We start from the raw sequence: 25,145 nt of genomic DNA, 5'->3' as shown, positions 1-25,145 counted from the left end.
AGAGCTAGCAATCGGACAGGAAACCATCCCTTATCTTACCCTCTTTAGCCCAGGCTCCACTCTGCCCTGCTCCCAGGGTGAGGTTCTGGACTAGGCTCTGAGCCATGTGTTTAGGTTGAGGGTTGGCTCCGCTTCCTGGGAGGGGCATGTGTTTCCTGCACAAGCTGTCACAAGTAAAGGGGGGCCCGCAGGGCGGAGGGCTCCAGAAAGTGAGGGGGTCCAGGTGTCCGAGATAGCCAGGTCCCTAACTATCCATCCATCAACCACCAAGCTTTCCCAGCTCCCTCGGGAACTCAGTCATTCATGGTTTCATTCATTTATATTCGAATTAAAGATCCTCTCTCTAGCTCCTCTCCAGATTTTCGCCACGACCTATTAGTTCCCGCCCCTTGTTGGCCCGAGATCCTTTCACCGAATTGTGGCGCTGGGTCCTCAGGCCCGACCTCCTTTGTTTCGTCTTTTGGCTCCTTAACCCCCAGGCATCCCTTGTCCCTGGGGATACGAATCCTCGGCTAGGATTTACTCAGCCGCTGTTGTCACCAAGGCGACTATTGCAATGCCCCCCCCCCCCCCGCTCCCCCGGCACACCCAGAAAGCCTCCGCCAGGCGCGTTACCCCGGCAACAAACTCTGGAACCTCTCCCCGAGCACCTGCCGCGCCCAGCGGCGTGGACAGGGGAGGAACGAAACGAACAAGGGCGGCGGGACTAAGGACCCGAAGGCCACGCCCCCTCTAAAGTAGGGCAGCCCCAAAATAATCACTCGCCTCTTTTCTCCTGCTACCGTCTGGGCCCACGGTCGCTGTAACTCTACTGCAAATCCTCCCAGACTTCTCAGAGAGATCCCTACGGGGAGGCCCAGCCTCAGCCACCCATAACGCCCTTAGCCTTTTCGTGGCGGTTACATGAGAGAGAGAGAGAGAGAGAGGCGCTGTGAAATTCCGTTCCGCATTTTCTTTGCCCTCTTTGCCTCAAGAGCAGCCTCCGCTGTTTTTCTTTTCTTCTATCACTCTGTCACCCACTCAGCAAACATTTATGTAGGTGCCGGGTGCTCCTCCCCAGTTCTCCATTACCCTGACTTTTCTCTCCAATAATTCTCTTATTTTATCATCCCAAGGCTCTCGGGGTGTGCGCAGTGGCGTACGTTTTCCTCCCGTATTTCTTAGTTCACGTCTGTCTTACTAGGCATGTGTCTCCGTCCGTTTCTTGCCATCTTCCTCCGCAGCACCCCGAGACCAGAAAAAAGATTCTCGGAGAGTCTGGCACTTTAGCAGGAAAACCTCGCCAGGCTCCGCCCCAAACCTCCAGACCGGAAACTGGGGCAGGTGGGGGGCGCGTTCCTGGGAGCCAGGGACCTCCCCTGACCTACTGACCCTTAAAGTAAAAATCTGGGTGGGTCTCACTCACCGAGAGGGAGACTGACCTGGTGAGACGCCCGCGGGGCAGGCGAGTCGGGCCAGCAGGCCCCCGACGGAAGAAGCGGATGGGGCGCCTGGAGCCCGTCCGCGGCAGCTCATTGGTTGCTGTGTGGTCTCCGGAATCCTGGACTGGGAGGGACGTTGGCGCCATAGTGCCACCTTCCGGGGAAGCCGTGCAGTGCTCTGGGTGGCAGCGGGGGCCGGAGGCCCGGGTTTCTTCCCAAGTGCCTGGCCAAGAGCTGAGCTTGGGCGGGCGGCCGCCCTCGCGTCCTCCCAAAAACTCTGAAGTGCAGCCAGGCGTGGAGAGCGAGCGCACAGCGCCGGAGCCTGTGGGCGCCGGAGATCGGACCCAACGACCTGCAGCTGAGCTGAGGCGGGCCCGGAAAAGCGGGGGCGTAGGGAAAGGCTCTGGCTTCCCAGAACCCACAGGGCATAGTGGGCTAATACGGTCCCTGGAGACTCAGGTGTCCTCGCTTTTGGATTTCTGACACATCTTTCCCATCTTGGAAAACGGTATCACAATCACTCCCTTTCGCAAAGCCTATCTCCCTTCCCTTACCTCACAAGCAGTCTGAATCTGTCCCGTCTTCCTGGGAAATGTAGCTCAGATTCCTGCACCGCTCAACTTCCCTCTCTTCTGTTAGACCAGGCTGCCATCTTGTGACTGGACTTGGGAATAGCTTCCTAACTGGTTTCCCGGCCTCAGAAATCTACAAACAGAAACCTGAACCTGTTATTCCTCTGCTGAAATCCTTTTGGTTTGTAGTAGCCACAGCTCAGGTGCTTCCTCCTCCCCCATCTCCCGTCACTGTCTGTTGACTTGTCTTCTGCACTAAACTGTGTGCTCCGTGACGATAGGGGCTTTGTGCAATATTGTATCCCCAACATCTGATGCAGTGATTCAATGCATGTCTGGTTAAATTCATATGAAATGCGTTTCTTTCTTTCTTTCTTTCCTTTCTTTCTTTCCTTTCTTTCTTTCTTCTTTCTTTCTTTCTTCCTTCCTTCCTTCCTTCCTTCCTTCCTTCCTTCCTTCTTTCTTTCTTTGTCTTTTTGCTATTTCTTGGGCCGCTCCCGCGGCATATGGAGGTTCCCAGGCTAGGGGTCCAATCGGAGCTGTAGCCACCGGCCTACACCAGAGCCACAGCAACGCGGGATCCGAGCCGCGTCTGCAACCTACACCCCAGCTCATGGCAACGCCGGATCGTTAACCCACTGAGCAAGGGCAGGGACCAAACCCGCAACCTCATGGTTCCTAGTCGGATTCATTAACCACTGCGCCACGATGGGAACTCCTGAAATACGTTTCTTTTCTCATTCTTTTGTTGGGTCCTTGTCCCCATGCCAGGATGTTAGGCCCCAGAATGGCTGTGGGTGAGGACACTCTGTCCCTCCGGCTGTTCTAGCTCTGAATTCCGCCCCAAAAGGATGTTGCCTCTCCCTTTCCTCTTGGTCAACTTCTCTTCCATCAATATAAGGCCAAATTGGAGGCTGGTGGGCAGTCATGCATTTTATGGCAGGCCCTGCAAGTAGCTGGAATATGGGCTTCCACCAAGCCCTGGCCCTCTTAATAATGCAGGTCATGATGAGCCTGGTGTTTGGTAAGTGTCTCTAAGGGGTCAGAAGGATCTCCTAGCCTGCTGGATAGAGAAACCCACAGACACCAGATGTCTGGGTACATGTGCCAAGGGCATTCAGGTAAACCAGACAGGAGGAAAGATGGGGTGGGTGGGCTTGGTGGGATAATGACTGGGGACTGATAACGGGCTGATGTTCACTCTGAGAGAGATTTCAGGTGATTACTGGAGGGTTTTCTCACTTAATAGCAGTCACCTGAGTGGAGATATTAAAGAGAACCTCTTTGAATCCGAGGGCAATACAGAAGAGGGAGGGTTGGGGGAACACGCCAGATGACAGCCCCAGGATCCAGCGTAGAACAAGGCTGAATCCAGCCTGATAACTCGCTTGGCTGCAAATCACCATCTACACAGAAACAAGATTCAAAGTGTTGGCTCATCATCAGCCTCACACCAAGGGTTCTGCTGGGGACACGTTAATGAGTGGTCTGGGCCTGGGACCGGAGGAGGAGGGAGATGAATAGGCATGTGGTTGTGAAGGGCTTAGGTGAACAAAATTAAAAATGAATCTGTTCAAGAGTTCCCGTCGTGGCTCAGTGGTCAACGAATCCAACTAGGAACCATGAGGTTGCGGGTTCGATCCCTGGCTCTGCTCAGTGGGTTAAGGATCCAGCGCTGCCGTGAGCTGTGGTGTAGGTTGCGGCTCAGATCCAGTGTTTCTGTGGCTATGGCTGTGGCTGTGGCTGTGGTGTAGGCCAGCAGCCACAGCTCCAATTAGACCCCTAGCCTGGGAACCTCCATATGCCACTGGTGCGGCCCTAGAAAAGGCAAAAAGACAAAAAAAAAAAAAAAAAAGAATCTGTTCAGTGGGACCCCCTCAAAGAATATGGCTTTGGGCTACTTGAAGTCTCTGTCTACATGTCTTGTGCTGATGCACTCTTATGTTTTCACTTCTGCTAATTACAGATGAAGAAAGCATATTCCAGGAGTTCCCACTGTGGTACAGTATGTTAATGATCCAGCATTGCTGCAACTGTGGTTCAGAGTCAATCCCTAGCCTGGGAACTTCCATATACCACGGATGCAGCCAAAAATGAAAGAAAAAAGAAAAGAAAGCATATTCAAAAGACTCTGGGGTGGAGGACCATGAAACCAAGTCACAGAGGAAGAACTGTTCTAACAAGGGTGCCAAAACTTGGAATAGGCTGCCTTGGCCTAAACTTTGAACTTAGAGACTTACAGAGTGCTGGTAGACACATTAGTCCCTCAAATAAATGTTTAATTAATTAATTAATTAATTTCTCATTTCAGGAGGTGTAAGAGCAGAGAACGGAGATTTGTTTAAATAAGAACTAAAGCTTTTGATGAAAGGTTAAGCCATATTTTTTTGTTGTTGTTCTTTTCAGGGCCGCAGGTGCGGCATATGGAGGTTCCCAGGCTAGGGTCAAATAGGAGCTACAGCTGCTGGCCTACACCACAGCCACAGCCATGCTGGATCCAAACCATGTCTGCAATCTACACTGCAGCTCACAGCAACACCAGATCCTTAACCCACTGAGTGAGGCCAGGGATGGAACCCACGTCTGCACGGATACTAGTTAGGTTTGTTACTCTGAGCCACAGTGGGAACTCCTAAGCCAGATGGTTGTAAAGAATTGGTGATTTTATGGTTTTCTGAGATGGGGAGGTAGGAGAGAACGGTGGGGTCGGACAGCCGGGAAATTAGGTGGGTTTAGGGTCAGCGCTTCTCTGTGTTCTAGGTGAGTTTGATCATAATGATCCAGAACCCCCTCATCCGATTCAGTTAACCAAATACTTAAGCTGCTATCGATGCCTCCTGGAGACCAAAGAGTTGGGGTGCCTTCTGGGATCTGACATCTGCCTCACCCCAAAGGGCAGCAGCTGCATGACTCTGATCATAAAGAACAGTAAGCTGCTGTCTCCCTTCCATCCTGGGCCCAGTCCATTCCTGAGCTGAGCCTCCGCCAGCCTTCTAAGCTGAGCTCCAAGCCTGGTTCCCACAGCTCTAAGACACTGTTCCATCACTATCTCTTCCTCTCCTTTGGAGCCATGCCCCATCTCCACTTGCACCCCCACCCCTCCTTGGCTCACCCTCCTCGTAGGACCCAGCCTTGCAGGGGACCCTGGAGATCGCCTGATCCACTGGCCTTTCCTTGGGCTGCCTTCTCCCCGCCTGCCAGCATCACCTTTCTACCTCGTCCACTGCTTCTTCCCAGTCTCCTTCACTGAGTTTTGCCTTATTGTCCTTGACCCTGAACAGTTTCATGTTCACCAAAGTTTGGTCCTTAGCTGTCTTCCTCTTTATTCTCCCGGCGGATTTGGTCTGCTTCTTCGGCTTGACCCTGCCGCCTCATACCGCATCCTCCTAAATCTGAATGTGATGCCAAACGGTCGGGTCAAATTGCCCTTTGGGCATCTCCACTCATTTTCAACTTGTCAGAAATTGACCACATTCCCTTGTTCCTCATACCTGCTCTCCCATATCATCCCTCACCTTTTTCAAGTGAATAAATAGATAACGCACAGACTCAGTGCCTGGCACTGTTCTAAGCATTTACAACCCTCCCAGGTAGGCATGATTATCCCCATTTTACATATGAGGAAATGGAGGTGCAGAGACCAGTACCCTGCACAAATCTCATAGAGGCTGAGCCACAATCCCTGGTGGCTCCAGAGATGGTGCTCTTAACAACTGCTGAATGAAGCTGCCTTCATTTCATTATACTTTCTAAACAGCTGGTGCTTAGAGTGGTTCCAGATCAGAGAGTATTCAAGGCTATCAAAGAAAAGACTCCTTTCCACTCCTGGCCCAATCCACCCAGCCCTCAGGCATGAACAACATAAAACTACTTTTTTTTTTTTGGTCTTTTTGCTATTTCTTTGGGCCACTCCCGAGGCATATGGAGGTTCCCAGGCTAGGGGTCCAATCGGAGCTGTAGCCGCCAGCCTACGCCAGAGCCACAGCAACGCGGGATCCGAGCCGAGTCTGCAACCTACACCACAGCTCATGGCAATGCCGGATCGTTAACCCACTGAGCAAGGGCAGGGACCGAACCCCGCAACCTCATGGTTCCTAGTCGGATTCGTTAACCACTGCGCCACGACGGGAACTCCACATAAAACTACTTTTAAAATTGCCTTTATTGACCTTTCTGTGATCACATCCCACCCTCTACAAATAGGCTGTTTACTCCATTTTGCCGTTTTTTCCTCTCCACAAACAGGAGCATACTATTGCAAACCCTGTTCTTTTTAAAACTGCAGTTGCGGGAACTTGGTGCCTCTGTAGCAGTTTCTAACCAGTGTCCTCATCCTGCTGACCCACTGGGTAGTCCTCCCCAGCAGGGACACGTCGGAGTGATTTACTCATCCTCCTACTGCCGGACCTTTAGGTTGCTTCCAAGTTTTCAGTCTCTTAAGCAGGGCAGCAGGGAACATCCCCGTATATGGGCACAAAGATTGCCCCATCTAACATGTGTAATAGCAGCAGAGATAGCATCTTCTCTCATGTTTGATCCATAAAATAAACAAGACACCTCCTGTCTGCAATCCGACCTCCAATAAATACATCGCCCAACTTTTTCTCAAATGGTCCCACCCCCGGTGCTGTTTTGCCTCACTCTGCTCCACAAGTCCCAACTCACCCCAACTGTTCCAATTGTTTCTGTATTTCCATATGGCTCTTTCCCACCAACCTTCCAGGGGCAACTTCTGAAGAGTTCATTCATGGCTGGTGACTCCTGGTCCCGGCCCAGTTCCAGGACTCTGCATTCTGGGGGTCCAGGGAAGGCTGTGGGGCCAGGGATGGTGAGTCCATGTGGCGTGAGAGAATGGGAGGGTTCAGGCCTTTGCCTGGGACCTCTGTGTCCCTGATGGCTGCCGTTCCTCCCCAGACAGTGGTTCCAACGTCATGGTGAGTGACTGCCGCACGAGGGAGCAGATGAGCGATTGCTCCTATACCCACACTTCACCGGTGCTGGGCTTCTGGGTGTTCTCGAAATGCTGCTTCCGGGATTTCTGCAACAACCCTAAGAACAGAGTGTCATATATGCCTTAGAACATCTGCAGAGACCTCCGGAGTAAAATCCTGCCAATTCCAGCCATCCTCCTGATTTCCACCTGGGAGCAGCCAAAACAACGCCCAGTGGCCCTGTGGGCACCTCAGTGGCACTTTTGGGCCCGAGCCTATCTGATGCTTGGTGGACGCCCCTCAACACCCCATCCCCCCTCTGCCCCTTCCCCAGAGATCTCTGGAGTTTTGCTCCATCTTTCCTCCTGTCTGCTCCTGCCTCAAGGCTGCCCCTTCGCCCTGCTTTGCGTCTCCTTTTCCCACTGCAGGCCTCTCTCGCCCCACGTCCCTGGATGTTCCTCCAAAATAAACGGATGTACACACTACTTGGTCTCTCTCTCTCTCTCTCCCCTCTGGGGGACGGAGGCTGGGGGAGGTGGTACTGCCTGACTGCCCCATCATGGGGGCAGGTAAAAGGCTCCCAGCTCTGCGAGGCTCTGCTCCTGCCCTGCTGTTGTTAGACTGGACTCTAGGTGTGAAGAGGTGAAGAGGAACTGGACGTGGTCCTGCAGTGAAGACAGAAGTGCTGTCAGACCCAGCTGGTGGAGAGCAGCAGGGAGGTCCATGGGGTGTGGGGCTGGGAGCGGAGCTGTGAAAGAACCAGGTCCGGGAGGAGAGGGTAAGGAAGGAGCTCTGCAGAGAGACCTGAGACCCAGTGGAGCCCTGGCCTCTCAGATCCTGGGCTTCCCTTTTCCAGGAACACAGTCAATCAGTTTTGAGCCTTGGGTTCCTCAGCCTCTGAAGGTGTCTCCGTTAGACTTGCTGGAGCTGTATAAACCCAGGCCTTTGTCTTAACTGAAGTCATAGGTCAGGAAGTGGGCTGGCAAGACAGGGGACACAGCCATTTGTACCTCTTTGTACCTCCACCTGTTTACTGACCTAAAAACAAACACTGCTAACTCTCCCCAGAGCACAGGCCTACTGAAGGGGCCGCAAAAATCTGTTTACAGTAGAGTATATGTATATGTAGTGTAGAGTATATGCTGCATGACGTCACTTCTATCAAGCTCACAGACAAAATTCACCTAAGGTGCTGTGACTTAGGACAGCAGCTACTCCCATGGGTGGAGGGGGCAGGTCTAGAAGCATGCATGAAGGTGGTTTTGGGGGCTGATAAAGACCTTTATGCTGACTTGAGGTAGTTTACAAAAACCCACCTTAAGGGGTGCAAACTTCGGTATGGCCAAAAAGCTTTAAAACTAAACAGGCCAAAATCTGTGTGTCTCTAAGGCATGTCCTTTTTAAAAAAGTTTTATTTAAGTATAGTTAATTTACAAGGCTGTGGGAGTTCCCATTGTGGCGCAGTGGAAACAAATCCAACTAATATGCATGAGAATGCAGGTTTGATCCCTGATCTCGCTCAGTGAGTTAAGGATCTGGCCTTGTGGTGTAGGTTGCTGATGCGGCTCGGATCCCAAGTTATGGCTGTGGCATAGGCCAGCAGCTGCAGCTCCAATTAGACCCCTAGCCTGGGAACCTCCATATGCTCCGGGCACAGCCCTAAAAAGCAAAAAAAAAAAAAAAAGGCTGGGATCATTTGTTATAAGGCGTGTCTACTTTTGAGCCCTAACTTGTGTGCGTGCACACGTGTACATGCAGTCTCTCAATCCTGAGACACTATAACCCTACGTGGCAGATGACCAAAGTGAGGCAGAGACCATCTTACCCAAGTGGCAGAGGAGCTGGGACTGGGCCTCCCAGCCACAAAGCTGCATGACTGTCCAGGAAAAGGTTGCAGAGTCCCAGACTGGGCTGCGAGATTTGGAAGGGCAAACACCTGGCTGTACTCCTCTGCAAGTCCTGGTACTTAATACCCGGCCTGGCTCGGAGCAGATGTGACCACTGCAGCCCCACCCATGTGCTCTGTACTCCCCTCCCCCACCCATGGCCATCCTGGGTGCCAGGACCCTGAAAAGAACTGATGCCTCAGCTCCAGGTGACTCTTTATTTATTTATTTTGTCTTTTTGCTATTTCTTGGGCCGCTCCCACGGCATATGGAGGTTCCCAGGCTAGGGGTCCAATCGGAGCTGTAGCCGCCAGCCTACGCCAGAGCCACAGCAACGCAGGATCCGAGCTGCGTCTGCAACCTACACCACAGCTCATGGCAATGCCGGATCGTTAACCCACTGAGCAAGGGCAGGGACCGAACCCCGCAACCTCATGGTTCCTAGTCGGATTTGTTAACCACTACGCCACGATGGGAACTCCCAGGTGACTCTTGAGATGCAGACTCAGGCACTCTGGTTTGCTCTCAAGTTCTTGTGGTTGAGTTTTCCCTCCTCTCTTACATGGGAAAACCTGACATTACCAGGGTTTAACATTCTAGGTTTTTGTTTTTGTTTTTTTTTTTTTTTGCTTTTTAGGGCTGTGCCAGAAGCATAGGGGTCGAACTGGAGCTACAGCTACCAGCCACAGCCACAGCCACAAAGAATCCAAGCTCTGTCTATGACCTACACCACAGCTCATGGCAATGCCAGACCCTTAACCCACTGAGCGATGCCAGGGATTGAACCCACATCATGTATACTAGTCAGATTTGTTACTGCTGTGCCCCAGCGGGAACGCCCTTTCTCGGATCTGTAGGGTAGCTTTAACATTGGGAGGAGTGGAGTTCCCGTCGTGGCGCAGTGGTTAACGAATCCGACTAGGAACCATGAGGTTGCGGGGTTCGGTCCCTGCCCTTGCTCAGTGGGTTAACGATCCGGCGTTGCCGTGAGCTGTGGTGTAGGTCACAGACGTGGCTCAGATCCCATGTAGCTGTGGCTCTGGTGTAGCCCAGTGGCTACAGCTCCGATTGGACCCCTAGCCTGGGAATCTCTATATGCCTCGGGAAGTGGCCCTAGAAAAAGGCAAAAAGACAAACAAAAAAAAACATTGGGAGGAGTCAGAATCCTCACTCTGACCTCTAGCTGAGCAGAGGGAGGGATGGATGCAGGCTGTTTGGAAGAGGCCACGAGGAAGCCACAAAGGCTAAGTGAAGTGGGAAGGGCTCTGCAACCCTGTTTCAACCCCACGCCCAAATAACTTCCTTTAACCCATCAACACTTGCCCACACCTGAGTCTGACCCCATAAACACTGTGACACAGACTTAGCCCAGTTCGTTTATTGTGAAGGGAAACTGAGGGGTGTGGAGCACAGGACAGCCCCTCTCCTCTCCCTGGGAACCTATGGAAGTGGGTGTCAGGCCTCAGGGACATGAACTGGAGCTGAGGAAGGCAGAGATGGAGATGAGAGGAGGCAGCAGGAGACCAGGTGGGCACGAAGGAGGTGGAGACAGGCAGGTAGGAACACCAGAGTGCCCCATCGGGAGTCTGCAGAGTCCACCTCTCACCCTCCTTGGTGCAAGTTCAGTCCGGCACAAGGTTTTGGAGACAGGAGGCAGGTGGAGGAAAGAAAGTGGCCAGACTGAGAGGGGATCAGAAGATGAGGGGGGATAATGGAATACTCAGATGGCGGGGAAGGGGTAAGGAAGCCACTGCATGTTTCCAGAGTCCGCCTAGGAAGAATTCACATGTGAGATTATTTTCTAGGTGGACAAAGGGCACTAGGTGTGGTGCCAACTGCTTTCTGGGGAGGAAAACTAAACCAAAACCATACAGACCACGGAGGTACAAAGAAAGGAGGCCTGAAGACTCAGAACAGAGTGGGGGAGTTCTGAGAGGGCAGTGCAGGATGCTGGGGTCTTAGGGGAGTCGCTGGACCAGAGTGGGATCCGGGAAGGATGAGATGTTAGGGCCCAACCTGGGGAAGAACCAGAAGTCCTGAACGATTGAGGAACAAGTATATGTGACGCAGCTCAGCAATGGGCAAGCTCAGGTTCAGGGGCAGGGCAGCCTGGGGGGCTGGGCCTTTGGGTGCCCTCCCAGCATGGAAGCTGGGGAGGGGCAGTGAGAGGTTCAGGGCTTGGTAGAACCACTGGATCTGGGACGCAGAGAGGGGCAGGGCCAGGGACCCATCAGAGAACCCAGGCAGGGCGCTCTGGAGCTGCGGGCTGGCCCAGGCGTTGCAGTAATCGTACTGGCAGCATTCAGCCTGGTACCAGTACTCTGGGATGTAGGTGCTGCGTTTTTCTTGGCAGCGGTAAGAATTGTACTGTCCACAGCCTCGGATGAAGAAGCGAACCCTGACATCTGGAGGAAAGGGGACGGCTAATAATCCTGCTGTGTCCCATAGTCCCCAAAGCTGGCACCCTTTTGCAGACTCTCCTCATCCCTCAGCCAGATCCAATTCCCATCCCAGACTCCTTCAGCAAGGGCCAGGAAAGTCAGCTTGGCTGGCTCCTCAGAACCCCGGACCCCTCCCCTGCCAGGCCCCTCCATCTTCCTAGAGCCCAGGCCCCAAGCAGCCCTCATCTACGAGAGAAGACCAAGCGACTGGTAGGCAGCCCCATCCTGGGACCTGACTCACCATAATAGATGGTGATCACCATGCAGGGGGACGAGCTGCTGACAGTGCACTTCTCTGAGCCTGAGATGCATCCTACCAAAGGGTCTTCTAAGAGGCAGAGGTGGCAGGTCCGGACTTCAGGAACAGGAGCTGGGGAAGCAGAAGACAGAAGCGATGGGGATGTCGGCCCACTCCAAGCTCCCTGGCCTCCATTCAGAGCCACAGCCCCTCCCTCCCCGCCCCTGGGCCCCACTTACCCTTTCCCTCTGCAAAGCCCACCACAAACAGCATACCTACGAGCACGTGAGCCTTCACCATGGAATTCGGGGGAGAGGGGTGATCCCTGAGGGGCACCCTGAAACTCCACCTTCCTGGGACCATGCTCCTTAGCCTGAGCTGCAGGTGGTTTTGACAGGCAAAGTCTGGGCAGGAGCTGCTGTAGGTAGAGCTATATTCCTGTCTGAGGAAGGAAGCTATTAACTAGTCAGGAGGGACAACATGTTCTCACCCACCAGGTCTGGTTCCTGCATGTGGGAGCAGTAGCCTAGACAGGGGCAATACTTGGGCCCCAATCCAGCAGCCTACCTTTGTCCCGCACACCCCTCAAAGGCCCATGGATTAGTTGCTGCCTCTGGCACTACCTGCTACCCTCCCCTATTATGCTGGGAGAAGCCGGCCAGGAAACCAGTGACCACATCCTTCTGAGATGAGCACTGTCTCAGCTTCCCCAGCAGAGGGCAGACAGACACCAAAAAGCAGCTCCTGGACCTTGTCCCTCTCCCCACCCCTTACAGTTCTGTTTATCTCGGAACTGCTTTCCCTGTAAGACCTCAGAAGTGTTGCTGATTACATCCACTGGAGTATAAACACCACCACGCCTGGTCCCAAAAGAACAGTTTTCTAGTCTGTGAAACTTGATTTTTCTGTCTTTTCCTTGTGACCTTGACACATCCCCACACCCAGCCCTAGGAACTCTGCTCTACCACTAAAAACACCACCCAGGATGTTCCCTTATGGCAGAGTGTGTTAAGGATCTGGCATTGCTGTGGCGTGGGTTCGATCCCTGGCCCGGGAACTTCCACACGCCGCAGGTGCGGTCAAAAATCCCCCAAATCCACTGGGCACAAATCTGTGCTGGTTTTCATCTTGAGGAGGAGGGGCTGGGCCAGGAGGGCTCCTACGGTCCTACACACCATTACCCTCCCTTCCCCAACCCCAAGCACCAGCAAACCAGCCTATGGCCTTTTCTTACACTTTATTTCATGTTCCCACCACAATAACGACTCCTTTAATTTAAACTAAAAACCATAGAGGGTTCCTGAAAGGGTGGCAGCGAAAGAACAAAAGTGTCAAAGACTGAGGGACGGGTGGGGTGGGGAATCAGCGAATTGTCTTGACCGGGCTCTTGAAGTTGCTGGCGGCTTGGAGCTGCAGCTGGTAGGCCATTGGATGGATCTTGAAACCGTAGAGCCTGGGTTGGGGCAGAGGTCAAAGGGGCAGCAGGGTGAGCCCCATCCTGGTCCTGCCTGAATTCCCACCTCCCCACCCCAGCTCCCCCATGGGCCTGCTCAGTGCTTAAGGGCAATGCTTCCCAAACTTCTTCCCTCAAGACCATTTGGAAATACATTTAAAATATCCACTAAAACTCATATTCTAGGATACATCCGTGTGTGGACGTGCCTGCACCTCAGTAATTGTTTCAACATAAAACTCAACTTTCTTCCTTACACCAGAATAAAAGTGATACTCTAGCAAGATAAACCACACTTGAACTGCGGCTCTGAGGATTTCTTGGCAGAAGGTTGAGCACCCAAGATGGTGACAAGGACAGCTCTCATTTAAACGCTGCTTCAAGAGACAAATGTTATTCTAAACAGTTCACATGTTTAAAAATATGCTATTAGGCAAATACTGCCACCGCCCCCATTTCATGGATAAGAGAACTGAGGCACAGACAATTAACTTTCCCAAGATCACTCATCAGGGAACAGCCCTGGGTTGGGAGAAGTAGGTCTCAAGAAAGGACCATGCCCTGTCTTTGTCCTCTCTTCTTAATGGGGGTGTGGGGGGGAGGCTTTCCTTTGACCCTTGGTGATTCTGTCCCCGTTCCCCACCTGGGCACAAACTGGTTGGCAGGCCGTTTGGGCCGGTACTCGGGGTGCACCATGAAGAGCATGTGAGGGAAACCGGTGCCGAAGTAGGCGCCATCCGTGTGGTGGTGCCTCGATGACTTGGGCGTGTACACGTCCATGCACTTGGGGCAGTAGAGCTTCACCATGGCCTCGCCTGGGATGTCCGAAAGGCCTGGGAGACAGCCAGACTCAGCGGGCCGCCTAACCCCAAGCCTGCCCAACCTCCCTCCTGGACCCAGACCCCAACTTGCTGAGCCTCAACTCCTTCCCAGAGGACCTGCATTTTACACAGCCCTCCTCTCCCTTTCCCAAACACTCACCGATGGGAAGCATTGGCTGGTTCTCACAGTACACACGGGGACAGTAGCCAAAGTCTCCCTGCTGGTACTTTTCCAACTGAAGCAAGTAAAACGGGAAGGGGTTGGTGGGGAGGCATGAAGAGAAGAGGCAACCCCCTTTGGACCCAACCCACGTCACTCTGTCCCCAACTCCTCCTGCCTTGCCCTGTCCAGAGGCTCTTCTCCGGCTTACATGGCCCGCAGATTCCTCTGCTTCCCTTCCCCTCGTTGGGCAAGCTGCAGACCACCAGTCATTCACTGCTTGTTTCCTGATGAAGAGGCAGTCTACAACTGTCTGCTCAAGGTCACATCTCCTTCCCTCCCTGAAAACACCCCTTTGGCACAACCCTTGATCGGGTCTTAATCCCTAGGCCCAGGTTCTGGGGTTCTTTCCCTCTTTCCAGCTAGATTCCTTGCCAAGGTTGGAACAAGTGACTTCTTGCTGCAGGAAACTGTGTTTCCCTTGTTGCCTCTGAAGGAGTAAAGTGGGAGTCGAGAGGCCTCACCATCTGGGCGATGCCACGGTTGGTGAGGATATAGCGGGCGTGGATCAATCCATAGAGCATTTCGGCTGCCTGCTCAATCAGGTCACTCTGGTTGGGGTTGTCTTCCAGCTCCTCATCTGAAACATGGTCCCAGCCAAATGCAACCACTTGTCTTACAGCTTTTTTAGGTGCCCTGCCCACCCCACACCCAGGGGCTGCTGGCTACTCAGTTAGTCCAGCACCCAATGGTGAGCCTCACCCCAGCCACCGCCTGGGCATCTGACCCAGAAACCTGGGCCTCTGATCCTCCCACCAACCCAAGGCAGCTCTGCCTTCTCTCCACCCCTCTCAGCCTCTGCTCCCTTCTCTCCCTCACAGCTCCTTCCTAAACACATAAATGCAAAGATGTCAACAGAGAAGACAGAACCCGAGCTTGGAAGAGGCAAGGCAAGGGAGAGGCAGAAAATAAGACGTGTGGGGAAACTGGCATTATGGAATAATGCTGAGTTATAGGATCAGAATATGGGGACAAGACACCCCTGGCAAGAGTTAGGTAGGTTACCAAGATGAAGCTGAATCTGACTCTGGCTTAACAGGGCCAGAAAACCAAAAAGAAATTCAAATAGCAGTTGAAAAGAAAAAGACCAGATTTCCCGTTGTGGCTCAGTGGAAACGAATCTGACTAGCATCCATGAGGACTCAGGTTCAATCCCTGGCCTCACTCAATGGGTTAAGGACCTGGCACTGCCGTGAGCTGTGATATAGGTTGCAGACACGCTCGGATCCGACATGGCTGTGGTGTAGGCCAGCAGCTACAGCTCCAATTCTCAACCCCTAGACCTGGGAAACTCCATGTGCCATAGGTGCAGCCCTAAAAAGCAAACAAACAAAAACCAAAAAACCCACACATACACAAAACAACTCTGAGAGTATCTCACCAGGTTCCAGGTCCAAGATCATGTCTAGGGCTTGTCGATAGTGAGGCACCTGCTCGTTGAGTCCAGTGAGATTGAATTTGTCCTGGATATAGTCTTCATCCACCTGTCAGGACGTGGAAGTCAAGAGTAAAGCAGAATCCCCAGCTTTGACCTAGGCAAGTTGCTCTAACTGGTGCTTTAGCCTCGACACAACTGCTTCTGCCCCCAACTCTGCAGAAATACATGAGTAACTTTTCTCAGTTCACATATACTGCCTGCTCCTAACAGCTTGGCTTTTCTTTTCTAAGGATAAGCAAGTATAGCAGTCCTCTCCTTAGAAAGACATTTATTTCAAGATCCCTGCCTAGGGAGTTCCCATCGTGGCTCAGTGGTTAGCAAATCCAACTAAGAACCACGAGGTTGCGGGTTCAATCCCTGGCCTCACTCAGTGGGTTAAGGATCCGGTGTTGCCGTGAGTTGTGGTGTAGGTCACAGACGCCGCTCGGATCTCCCGTTGCTGTGGCTGTGGTGCAGGTCTGTGGCTATGGCTCTGTTTGGACCCCTAGCCTGGGAACCTCCATATGCCGCTGGTGTGGCCCTAGAAAAGACAAAAAAAAAAAAAAAAGATCCTTGTCCTAGAATTGCCTGGTTAAGGATCTGGCACTGTTATAGTCGTGGCACTGGTTCAATCTCTTTGGCCCAGGAACTCCTGTATGCTGTGGGACGCCTCCAGCCCTCCCCCTGCAAAAAGAGTTCCTGTCGTGGCTGAGCGGTAATGAACCTGACTAGTATCCTTGGATCCCCAGGTTGCTGTGGCTGGGGCATAGGCCGGCAGCTGCAGCTTTGATTCAACCCCCGCCTCCAAAAAAAAAAAAAAAAAAATCCTGTCCCCATTCCTGCTTCCCATCTCTAAGAGTCAGTTTTGGCCTCTCCTTAGGGGCAGCTGGCTTGCTGAGGAAGGTGGAGGCTGAACAGCTTGGGTTCTGAAGGCGCTCACAATCCCTTATGTTAACACACAGCTCTGCACGTTACAAAACATTTTAACGTGAGTTATCTTAATTCTCCTAATAGCTACCAGAAACAGGTGCTACCAGTAGCACTGTGGTAATAAAAACACGGTTGATGACTCCAACATTACATTGCTGGAGGGTGGCGGGGTCGACCTGAGGCCCAGTCTTGCCCCTTCAGGATGAGTTAGTGAGAGAATTACTAAGGAGACTCTTTCTTAACGTGAAAAGGTTTTTACCGAAGACTGTAAAACAAGTATCTAGAAACTGAATATATACTATGCGAGAGAATGCCTGGCCAGATTACATGTGAAAAGGGACAAGGAGGTTAAGAACTCACTTCACAGAAGAATTCATTGCCACGGAGCCCACAGAACCAGGAAATCCAGGACACCTCCTCTGAGCTGCTCATCTTCACTTCAGCTAGAAAAGGAAGAGTGTCAGCCTAAGCTCTCCTCCCTGCCTCTCCCACACTTTGCCCTCCAAGCACAGAAGAATTTAGGGCCACCCTTTCTTAAAGGATCCTAGACTGGAGCAGTTCTCTCCAGCTCCTCCTATTCACACCTCAACCCCTTTTTTCAGAGACAGGAAATTCTCTGGAGTCCCAACACTTGTGTGTAACCGGCAGGTCTTGACCCATTAGTCCTATCCACATCCCTAACGCTCCCCAAGGCCAGGCCCCTCTCTCCTCTATGTCAACTCCAGCAGGGCCTGCGGCTCAGATTCCCTACCCCCGCAGGTCTCCGTTTGTCCCCGGCCCCATTCCCAAGGGTTCCGAAGTTTCTTTCTAGGCAAGAGCTAAGCTCCTCTTTTTCTCAAAGTCTGGGGTGGCAGTTAGGTCCCTTTCACGGGAGTCTCCTTATCCCGCCTCCATCCTTCAGACCACCCCCTCCTTCCTTCGGTCCCGGACCTGGTCACTTCCTTCCCCACCCCCACATCAAGGCACGGAGACCCCATGTGCCGCGCCCAGGAACAGGGGACGCGGCGCGGCAACGACCTCAGACTCACCGGCTGGACGGGGACTGGGACCGGGGGGGCGGGGAGGGGAGGGGAGTTTCTGCTTCCAAGGAACCGCGGCGACGGCTACAACGCAGGCCGCGGATCCAACCGCGGCAGGCGAAGTGGGGCGGGGGGAGTGGAAACTGGGGAGGGTGGGGAAGAGGGCAACGCGCAAGCGCTTAAAATCGTGCGCCGCGGTGAACGCCGGGAGATGGAGTCCTCGGAAGCTAGAAACTGGCGCAACTGAGAAAGGGCAAACTACGAATCCCAGGACGACCCGCCCACGACCCTGGTGTCGCGAGGCCCCTGAGGGAAACGCTCCGGGGCGGGGCGTAGGGAGCCGCCACCGGAAGCGGAAACGCAGTACCGTGTTCTGGGCCAGGGAGCCTGGGAAATATAGTCGAGTGATCTTAGCACCGTGGGGCTGAGAGGGGGCGGGGAAAGGAACAAGACAGGCTGGATCATTTACTGCCGCTCCCTCTCACACGAGCCTCAGGCGTGCGGCCCTGCTACCCAGACCATTGACCTCATCACCGACCAGCTAGCCTGGCTCTTATCGCTTGTGGAGCCCCCCTGTCCGAGTCAGCCTGCCAAGGAGACCCTCAACGGGGCCCATATTTCACTCAAGGGTTTGATCTCCTGAGGTGGGAGGTGAGGCCGGGTTCCGCGCTGAGGGACCTGGGTAGGGTGTGCTGGCTGAGCTGAGAGGTGTGAGAATTGGGAAGGTCCCGCCACCTCACCTCCCGCTAACCTGAGGTGGCGCCAGCCATTCTGTTGCTCGTCCCCTTGCACTTCTCCATTTCCTTTTAAGGCTTGAACAGGGCCTTCTGCTGCGGGTGCTAAGTGCGACCTTCGAACCCTGGTCAGATTAATGGTGAGGGGCTGCGTGACTATTTCATTTCACGGCTTCTGGGCATTCTCCGCCTCAGGGCCTTTCTTAACCCAGAGGGTGGTTTCCCAGGTCCAGAAAATGAGCTTGGAGAGGGGGCCACGTTGAGGGAGGCGAAGAGCATTGTGGGGGCGTTAGGTAAAAGCAGGACCCCAACCGACAGATATTTCTTGATCCTCGCGCTACCAGGGCACGTGGCGTTTTGCGCTTGTGTTATTGGAAAGATTCCAGGGCGGGAAATAGCCCGGAGCAGCGCGCCTGCGTGCTCCAGTATTGTTTTTGTTCGTCCCCCGCCCTCTCCCCATTCAGCTGCGCATGCGGCTGTGACTGTGGACGCCTTTGCTTAGAGTAGCGCCATTTTGCAGTACGGAAGCTGCAAAGCAACGACTGGAACCTCCCCGCGAATCGGCTTCCTGCTTCCGGACAAATGTCAAGTCTGTTTTTGTTTGAGAAGAATACCCCGAAATAGGATCCAGGAAGATTTAAAGAGCCAGGCTGATTGTTTTCCTTAATGGTATGTCCCGCGCAGTTGTAAAGTAGTTTCAGAGAAAGGCTGTTTATTGATGGTGAGGATGGAGTGGGGGCAGAGCACAGGACTTCTGGGCAACTGTCTTACAGAGTCTACTTTGTTAACCTTTACTAAGGGGCATGGTCTGTTACCATAGGGTTTCCTATTTTTTACACATAATCCGTGGTCCTCGGGGTTCACTTTCCGCGTAGGAGGGTTTTTGTTTGTTTTCGTCTTTAGGGCTGCACCGGTGGCATATGGAGGCTCCCAGGCTAGAAATGGAATTGGAGCTACAGCTGCTGGCCTACACCACAGCCACAGCAACGCAGGATCCTTAACCCACTGATCTGAGGCCAGGGATCGAATCTAATCAGGTTTGTTAACCACTGAACCACGAAGGGAACTCCTGGGAGGGGATTTTTGATTCTAAGGATACTTGTTTTTATCCCAGAAGGTGTCTGTAGGTGACTCTGGTCATTGCAGGACCATCTGGGACTTGGCTTCCCCCTGCCTAATCTCATTTTCCCAACTCTCCCCAAAGCCATGTCCGGGTCCTCCCTCATTAACTTTACCCCAGCCACTGACCCCAGTGATCTCTGGAAAGATGGGCAACTGCAGTCACACCCTGAAGAGCTGGAGCCCACCCTGGATGGGGCTACAGCCCGGGCTTTCTATGAAGCTTTGATTGGGGACGAGGACAGCACCCCTGATCCCCAGAGATCTCAGCCTGAGCCTGCTAGAAAGAGGAAGAAAAGAAGAACGATGAGGGAGACTACAGCAGGAGCATCAGGAGAAGATGGACAAAGGAGATCCCTTGAGGCAGAGGACAAGATGACCCAGCAGATACTGAGGGCAGCCCAGGAGGGGGACCTGGCAAAACTGAAAAAGCTGTTGGATCCCCATGAGGCAGGGGGAGCTGGAGGGAATATCAACGCTCGAGATGCTTTCTGGTGGACCCCACTGATGTGTGCTGCCCGAGCAGGCCAGGGGGCAGCTGTGCGCTATCTCCTGGGCCGTGGGGCGGCCTGGGTGGGGGTCTGCGAGCTGGGTGGCAGGGATGCTGCTCAGCTGGCGGAAGAAGCAGGCTTCCCTGAAGTGGCCCGCATGGTCAGAGAGAGCCCGGGAGAGACAAGGAGTCCAGAGAACCGGTAAGGGGAAGCCTTATCTTTCATTGTGTTCTGCCCTTCCTCACACTTCACACAGGAGGCCACAGAATAGAGCCAAAGGGTTCACTTTCCTGTTCCCTAATGTAGGCTGATCGGGCAGTGTGATTATGAACAGGATACTCCCTGGGATTGTTTTTTATTTAAAACATTTTTTTCATTAAAAAAAAAATTGGGGTAGTTCCCATTGCGGCTCAGTGGTAACAAACCCAGCTAGTATCCATGAGGACGAGGGTTCAGTCCCTGACCTCAGTGGGTTAAGGATCTTGGCATTGTCGTGTGGTGTAGATCTCACATGAGGCTCGGATCTCGCATGGCTGTGGTTTGTAGCATAGGCCAGCAGCTACAGCTCTGATTTGATCCCTAGTCTGGGAGCTTCCACATGCCGCAGGTGTGGCCCTAAAAAAGACAAAAAAAAATTTATTTTTTTAATTGAAGTATAGTTCACGTATATTTGCTATATTCCCACGTTGCATGGGCTCCTTGGGTTTAAATCCTGACTGTACTTACGTGGGCAAGCAACCTAACCCATGTGCCTCAGTTTCCTCGTCTAAGAAATGGAGCAATAAAAGCACCTTTCTCTTAAGGTCGTTAGGGTCAAATAGGTTAATATATGTAAAGTGCTAGAAAAGCACCTGTCCCATACTAAGCACTATACCAACACTAGCTATGGTCACTATTGTTATTTTTCATCACCCAAGAACTTTGTGAAGCCTTTTTAACATCTGTTGGCTCAACTATTCCCTTTTGGGTCTCTTATCATGAGTGGGGAGGAAGGCAATTTGTTCCTCAGCAGAAATACAGGAAAGACCTAACCCTGCCACCCTCCTGAGGCCTCAATCCTTGTGCTGCCTTAACCATTCTTTTTTCTTTGCAGGCCCCGATCCCTCTCCCCCCAGTACTGTGAGACCTGTGATGCCCACTTCCAAGACTCTAACCACCGTACATCCACCGCTCACCTGCTCTCACTGTCCCGGGATCTCCAGCCCCCCAACCTGCCCCTTGGGGTGCCTACCTCCAGCCCAGGCTTTAAGCTTCTCCTAAGGGGGGGTTGGGAGCCTGGAAAGGGACTGGGACCCCAAGGTCAAGGCCGTGCCAACCCCATCCCCACTGTCCTCAAAAGGGACCAGGAAGGATTAGGCTATAGATCAGCAGCCCAACCCCGAGTTACACATTTCTCAGCTTGGGATACACGGGCGGTGGCAGGGAGGGAGAGAGTCCCTAGATTGACCACACTGAACCAGAAGGAGAAGAGAAGGCAGGAGGAGAAGGACAGAGCCTGGGAGCGGGATCTGAGGACATACATGAATCTTGAATTCTGACCTCAGCAAGGTCTGACCCTGGTTTTGCGGCTGAAACCTGAACTTGGGCCCCTGAACTGGGTACTTGGGCTTCTACTTCCTGGGGTCTGTCCAGGGTACAAGCCTTCAGGTTTGATAAGTGGGCTCTGCCCTTGGGAAACAGGTTGAGAAATAAATCAAGCTTTTCTCCCTCTTTGGTGTTTTATTCACTTTTCTGGAAGCTTTTGCAGGGAGCCACATGAAATCCTGAGCCGGAAGAGGCAGCTCCTCTGGGTAGCATGTTGGGGTCACCTCCCTGCCAGTCTGGTTCACTTCTAGTCCCAGCACTGCCTGGAGTGCCCCACCTGTTTTTCACTCGCTCAACTAGGAATTACCCATCTCTGCAAGTCTGACCTCCCCCAGAAAGTGTCCCCTGCTCACTCCAGCCAATTCAATCACTGATTTCACAAGTTAGCATACTATCTATATGCTATCTATCTAATAGGCATTCTGGAGTTCCCACTGTGGGTTAAGGGTCTAGGGTTGCCGTAGATAGCTGAGGCATAGGTTGCAGCTGAGGCATAGGTCGCAGCTGCGGCTCAGAATCAATCCCTAGCCCAGAAGCTTCCACAGCCACATGGCCACAGGTGCAGCCAAAAAAAAAAAAAAGAAAATAACAGGCGTTCCTGATCTTCGGGTTGCCCGCAGTTGGAGGAAGAGACAGGATGTGATCAAATAAAATGCTTGGTGGTAGGGGAAGTCAGGAAAGGCCCGGGGTGATGAGAGTGGATAGTGTCTTGCAGGAAGAAGCCAGTGTGATCAGAGGGTCTAAGATGCAGCTTCTGGGCTATTAGCTGAACTGGGACCAGAACTCTGGCTTCCCAAATCTGCACTTTAAGCCAAGGTTCTTCATTTCCATACCTGAAAAATCCCGAGGGCAAGAAGTATACACTATTTGTCTACACTTGTCTCTCCCACACTTCCTCTCCTGCTCCTCCTGCTGCAGATACCAGGTTCCAGGCACATGAAGAGCTCGTTGTTGTCAAATTCAAGAGGTAAAATCTGCAGGAAGGAGTAAGGAAGGGCTCCTGAAGTCCCAAACCTCCCCCCTCTTAGCTTTCTTTTCCAGACAAGCCTTTCACAAAATCATTAACAAGAAGAGGAGTAGTGTGGAACGCGGAGAAGAACCCAAAGGCTGGCTAGAAAGGGCAGGTGAGCTGAGGGGAACACTGGGGGCCTCGAGGGGACAAAGAAGGGAGGCTGGGTTTATTCTCAAACTCGAGCCCCAAGCCGTATCAGTTCTGCGCCCCGCGCTACCGTCCGGTGCACATTGATGGCGCGCACAAGCCGCGCCAGGGCGGGGGGCGGTCGGCCGGCAGGGTCCGCCCCCCGAGCTGTGGGCTCCGCCCCCGCCTGGCCCTCTGCTCCCCGAGCAGCTGCTTCCGGGCTCTGCTGCTCCCGGGCGGCTCCGCGAGGCCGCGACCGCGACCCTGGGCCCTGGAGGGGCAGCAGCGCCCGGACGCCTGGCTTCCCGAGCAGGTCCGCGCTTTGCCTCTCGATCGGGATCTCCGTGGACATTTCCGGCCTGACCTTGCGGAGGCCGAGTCTCAGCTGCGTGCCCCGGGGCCAGTGGGGCCGCTTTATAGGGTTCACAGTCCTCTGAGTCAAGGGACGAACGTTGCTGGCTGGAGTTTGCCGGATATCTCTCCCCCTACCCATCTAATAGGAGACTTCTTCCTGCGCTCCCTTAGGGCAACAGTTCAGGACTCCTCAGGTCAGGAGCACCTACGACCCGGGGCCACCTTCTTTCTTTCCTTCTTGGATGGAGCACCGCCTCCCCAGTTTCTGGGGCACCTTGGGGCGTGGCCTTGGTGAGTGAAACTTGGGGTGCTGCCTGCTGGGAAAGAAACCTGGAAAACAGGGAGGACCCTGTGAGGGTGACCCAGGCTTTGTCAGATCCTGAGACTTGGAATTTGTTGGGGGTGGTGGTGAATGAACTTGGAAGTACCTCCTTTTACCTCAAAACTGAAAAGGAAACAAGCCACCTGCCACACTTGAGGCTGCATGACCACCCGGAGAAATGGTGAGCCATTTCTGAATTGAGTAGGACTCACCAAGCAGATACCTGTTCTTCTGATCCTGAACGGAGTCTGGCTTCTGAGGAAACACTCAGCCTCCAAACCTGAGAGTCTAAGCAGTGCCAGGAAGCAGCCCCAGAATTTGGGGGCTAATTACGCACCCCAACCATGTTCCTGCGACGACTTGGTGGCTGGCTACCTCGCCCCTGGGGCCGCCGGAAATCAGAGAAGCCTGACTTGCCCGCCCCAGAACCCAGACAGATGGACAGCTCCTCTGAGAATTCAGGGAGTGACTGGGATAGTGCCCCAGAAAACATGGGCGATCTGGGGCCTCCCAAGACCAAGGACTCAGGTGTACAGAAGAGCCCTGGGGCTGGTCCAGAACCAAGCAGGGAGTCCCAAGTTGAGCAGCTGCGGTGCAGAAGAATGGATCCTCTCCAGTGGGACAAGAATGTCTCTGGCACTCAGGAGTCTCAGCGACTGGAGGCTGGAGAGGCCACTGTCAAACCAGAATGGGATCCTGTGGACTCAGATGGCACCAGGAAACCCGGAGTGTCCCCTGAAGGGGGAATGAGCCCTCCCGGGCCTGAAGCCCCCGTGGAGAAGCCTGGCCGGCGTCAGAAGCTGCTGGGCTGGCTTCGGGGGGAAACAGGCGGGGGAGCAGGGGCTCCCTCCCAGTACCTGGTGGGCCCAGAGGAGAGTCTGCAGATCTCCACCAACCTGACACTGCACCTTCTAGAGCTGCTAGCCTCTGCCCTGCTGGGGCTGTGCTCAAGGCCACTGCGGGCAGCCTTGGACGCGTTGGGCCTGCGTGGACCACTGGGCCTCTGGCTGCATGGGCTACTGTCCTTCCTGGCTGCCCTGCACGGGCTCCATGCTGTGCTGAGCCTCCTTACCGCCCACCCCCTGCACTTTGCCTGCCTCTTTGGTCTTCTCCAGGCCCTGGTGCTGGCTGTCAGCCTCCGGGATCCTAGTGGGGATGAAGTGGCCACTGACTTGGAGGGTGAGAAATTGGGGAGGGAGGGTGAGGAGCAGAGAGAAGACCCAGGAAAGGGGCTGTGACCGTGGGGTAGGGTACGAGCCAGGGGCCCACCCGCCTTCAGTAAGGTGGGAGTGAGGGTGAAGACAGAGTAGTGGGAGCATGGTCCAGGTTGTGGGCACAGGGACCTCAGGGATGGGGCAGAAACCCCAGAGTATGAGGGCATGGTGCCCCCCTTCACACACAGGAGAGCTGTTTAGGGTGTCTGTGTTTATGGGCAGTGGGGGCATTGCCCTTGAATTCACCAGCTATTAATTTTTGCTTTTACATTTCTCCCATTTCCAGTTTTTCTTTTCCACCTCCACTTTTTAAAAGCAAAAAAAAAAAAACAAAAAAAAAACAAAAAAAAACTGTGGTGGTGGAGAATAAAGACTAAAGGATCTTCTCTACCTTTTCAAAACTCCAGGGGGGAGGAGACCAGAGGCAGGACAGACAGACCTCTGGGTGGGGTAAGAGAGTGGTTGGGAGACTCAAGGGATCCCTTGGATCCTGGGATCTGCGCCATCTTGGGAAGAGTGGCATTGCCAGGTGGGTGGATTGGGGTCTGGATGGGGTCCCACAGGTGGTGGGGAGCCTATAGGGAGGATCTGGGTGTTCAGGAGCCATAGGGAGTGGGGATGGTGCAGACAGTGTTGGCAAGAGGGCCAGCTCAGAGAGGCTGGCAGCTCAGACAGGTGGTGTGGGGAGCACTGGAGTTTGCAGACCCCACTGAGGGGTTAGGGGTCTGCTCACTCAGCAATAAACAACTGTTTCACATCAAATCCTAAATATACCACTACAAAGTGAGAGTTACTGCCACTTAGTGTCCTTCCTGACGCCGTGCGGCTGCGGGGGTAGGC

At 53.5% G+C, this 25,145-nt stretch overlaps 4 protein-coding genes across 13 annotated transcripts; 3 read left to right on the top strand and 1 right to left on the bottom strand.

Moving 5' to 3' along the window:
* Positions 1–2,910: 2,910 nt before the first annotated feature.
* LY6G5C (lymphocyte antigen 6 family member G5C) lies at positions 2,911–7,403 on the top strand. Its single transcript, XM_047795278.1, has 3 exons — positions 2,911–3,017; positions 4,754–4,921; positions 6,908–7,403. The coding sequence occupies exons 1-3, from the start codon at positions 2,921–2,923 to the stop codon at positions 7,069–7,071; spliced, it is 429 nt and encodes a 142-aa protein (XP_047651234.1). The 5' UTR covers positions 2,911–2,920; the 3' UTR covers positions 7,072–7,403.
* Positions 7,404–10,173: 2,770 nt separating this feature from the next.
* Positions 10,174–17,505, bottom strand: LOC125135291 (casein kinase II subunit beta). 3 transcript variants are annotated; one of them, XM_047795275.1, is made up of 7 exons: positions 17,359–17,505; positions 16,691–16,773; positions 15,365–15,467; positions 14,448–14,563; positions 13,924–13,999; positions 13,586–13,775; positions 12,710–12,942 (listed from the first exon to the last, which is right to left on the bottom strand). In XM_047795275.1, the coding sequence occupies exons 2-7, from the start codon at positions 16,760–16,762 to the stop codon at positions 12,852–12,854; spliced, it is 648 nt and encodes a 215-aa protein (XP_047651231.1). In that variant the 5' UTR covers positions 16,763–16,773; positions 17,359–17,505; the 3' UTR covers positions 12,710–12,851. The 3 variants fall into 3 exon arrangements, with proteins under 3 accessions (XP_047651233.1, XP_047651232.1, XP_047651231.1); XM_047795277.1 differs by lacking the exons at positions 13,586–13,775; positions 13,924–13,999; positions 14,448–14,563; ... (1 more) ...; positions 16,691–16,773; positions 17,359–17,505 and adding exons at positions 10,174–11,215; positions 11,493–11,621 and having other exon boundaries at positions 11,729–12,757; XM_047795276.1 differs by lacking the exons at positions 13,586–13,775; positions 13,924–13,999; positions 14,448–14,563; ... (1 more) ...; positions 16,691–16,773; positions 17,359–17,505 and adding exons at positions 10,174–11,215; positions 11,493–11,621 and having other exon boundaries at positions 11,765–12,757.
* Positions 17,506–17,732: 227 nt separating this feature from the next.
* GPANK1 (G-patch domain and ankyrin repeats 1) lies at positions 17,733–21,403 on the top strand. 8 transcript variants are annotated; one of them, XM_047794942.1, is made up of 5 exons: positions 17,754–18,000; positions 18,161–18,223; positions 18,604–18,752; positions 19,288–19,894; positions 20,787–21,403. In XM_047794942.1, the coding sequence occupies exons 4-5, from the start codon at positions 19,290–19,292 to the stop codon at positions 21,229–21,231; spliced, it is 1,050 nt and encodes a 349-aa protein (XP_047650898.1). In that variant the 5' UTR covers positions 17,754–18,000; positions 18,161–18,223; positions 18,604–18,752; positions 19,288–19,289; the 3' UTR covers positions 21,232–21,403. The 8 variants fall into 8 exon arrangements, 7 of the variants coding, with proteins under 7 accessions (XP_047650898.1, XP_047650897.1, XP_047650895.1 ...); XM_047794941.1 differs by lacking the exon at positions 18,161–18,223; XM_047794939.1 differs by lacking the exon at positions 18,161–18,223 and having other exon boundaries at positions 18,548–18,752.
* A 1,194-nt stretch (positions 21,404–22,597) lies between these two features.
* Positions 22,598–25,094, top strand: C9H6orf47 (chromosome 9 C6orf47 homolog). The gene has a single exon (XM_047794945.1). It carries the CDS (start codon positions 23,436–23,438, stop codon positions 24,327–24,329), a length of 894 nt encoding a protein of 297 aa, XP_047650901.1. The 5' UTR covers positions 22,598–23,435; the 3' UTR covers positions 24,330–25,094.
* Positions 25,095–25,145: the final 51 nt, after the last annotated feature.

Source organism: Phacochoerus africanus, chromosome 9 (assembly GCF_016906955.1).
Source record: "Phacochoerus africanus isolate WHEZ1 chromosome 9, ROS_Pafr_v1, whole genome shotgun sequence".
Taxonomy (NCBI): Eukaryota; Metazoa; Chordata; class Mammalia; order Artiodactyla; family Suidae; genus Phacochoerus; species Phacochoerus africanus.
Note: the sequence above shows the minus strand (reverse complement) of the source record. Positions and strands in the feature narration are given on the sequence as shown.

Coding starts and splice junctions, on each gene's coding strand:
- C9H6orf47 (XM_047794945.1), top strand. CDS start 23,436: ATGTTCCTGCGACGACTTGGTGGCTGGCTACCTCGCCCCTGGGGCCGC.
- LOC125135291 (XM_047795277.1), bottom strand. CDS start 11,852: ATGGTCCCAGGAAGGTGGAGTTTCAGGGTGCCCCTCAGGGATCACCCC. Junction 11,622..11,728: donor GGGCTTTGCAGAGGGAAAGG/GTAAGTGGGGCC, acceptor CTGCTTCCCCAG/CTCCTGTTCCTGAAGTCCGG. Junction 11,216..11,492: donor GGTGATCACCATCTATTATG/GTGAGTCAGGTC, acceptor CCTTTCCTCCAG/ATGTCAGGGTTCGCTTCTTC.
- LY6G5C (XM_047795278.1), top strand. CDS start 2,921: ATGCATTTTATGGCAGGCCCTGCAAGTAGCTGGAATATGGGCTTCCAC. Junction 3,018..4,753: donor CATGATGAGCCTGGTGTTTG/GTAAGTGTCTCT, acceptor TCTGTGTTCTAG/GTGAGTTTGATCATAATGAT. Junction 4,922..6,907: donor GACTCTGATCATAAAGAACA/GTAAGCTGCTGT, acceptor GTTCCTCCCCAG/ACAGTGGTTCCAACGTCATG.
- GPANK1 (XM_047794941.1), top strand. CDS start 19,290: ATGTCCGGGTCCTCCCTCATTAACTTTACCCCAGCCACTGACCCCAGT. Junction 19,895..20,786: donor ACAAGGAGTCCAGAGAACCG/GTAAGGGGAAGC, acceptor TTTTCTTTGCAG/GCCCCGATCCCTCTCCCCCC.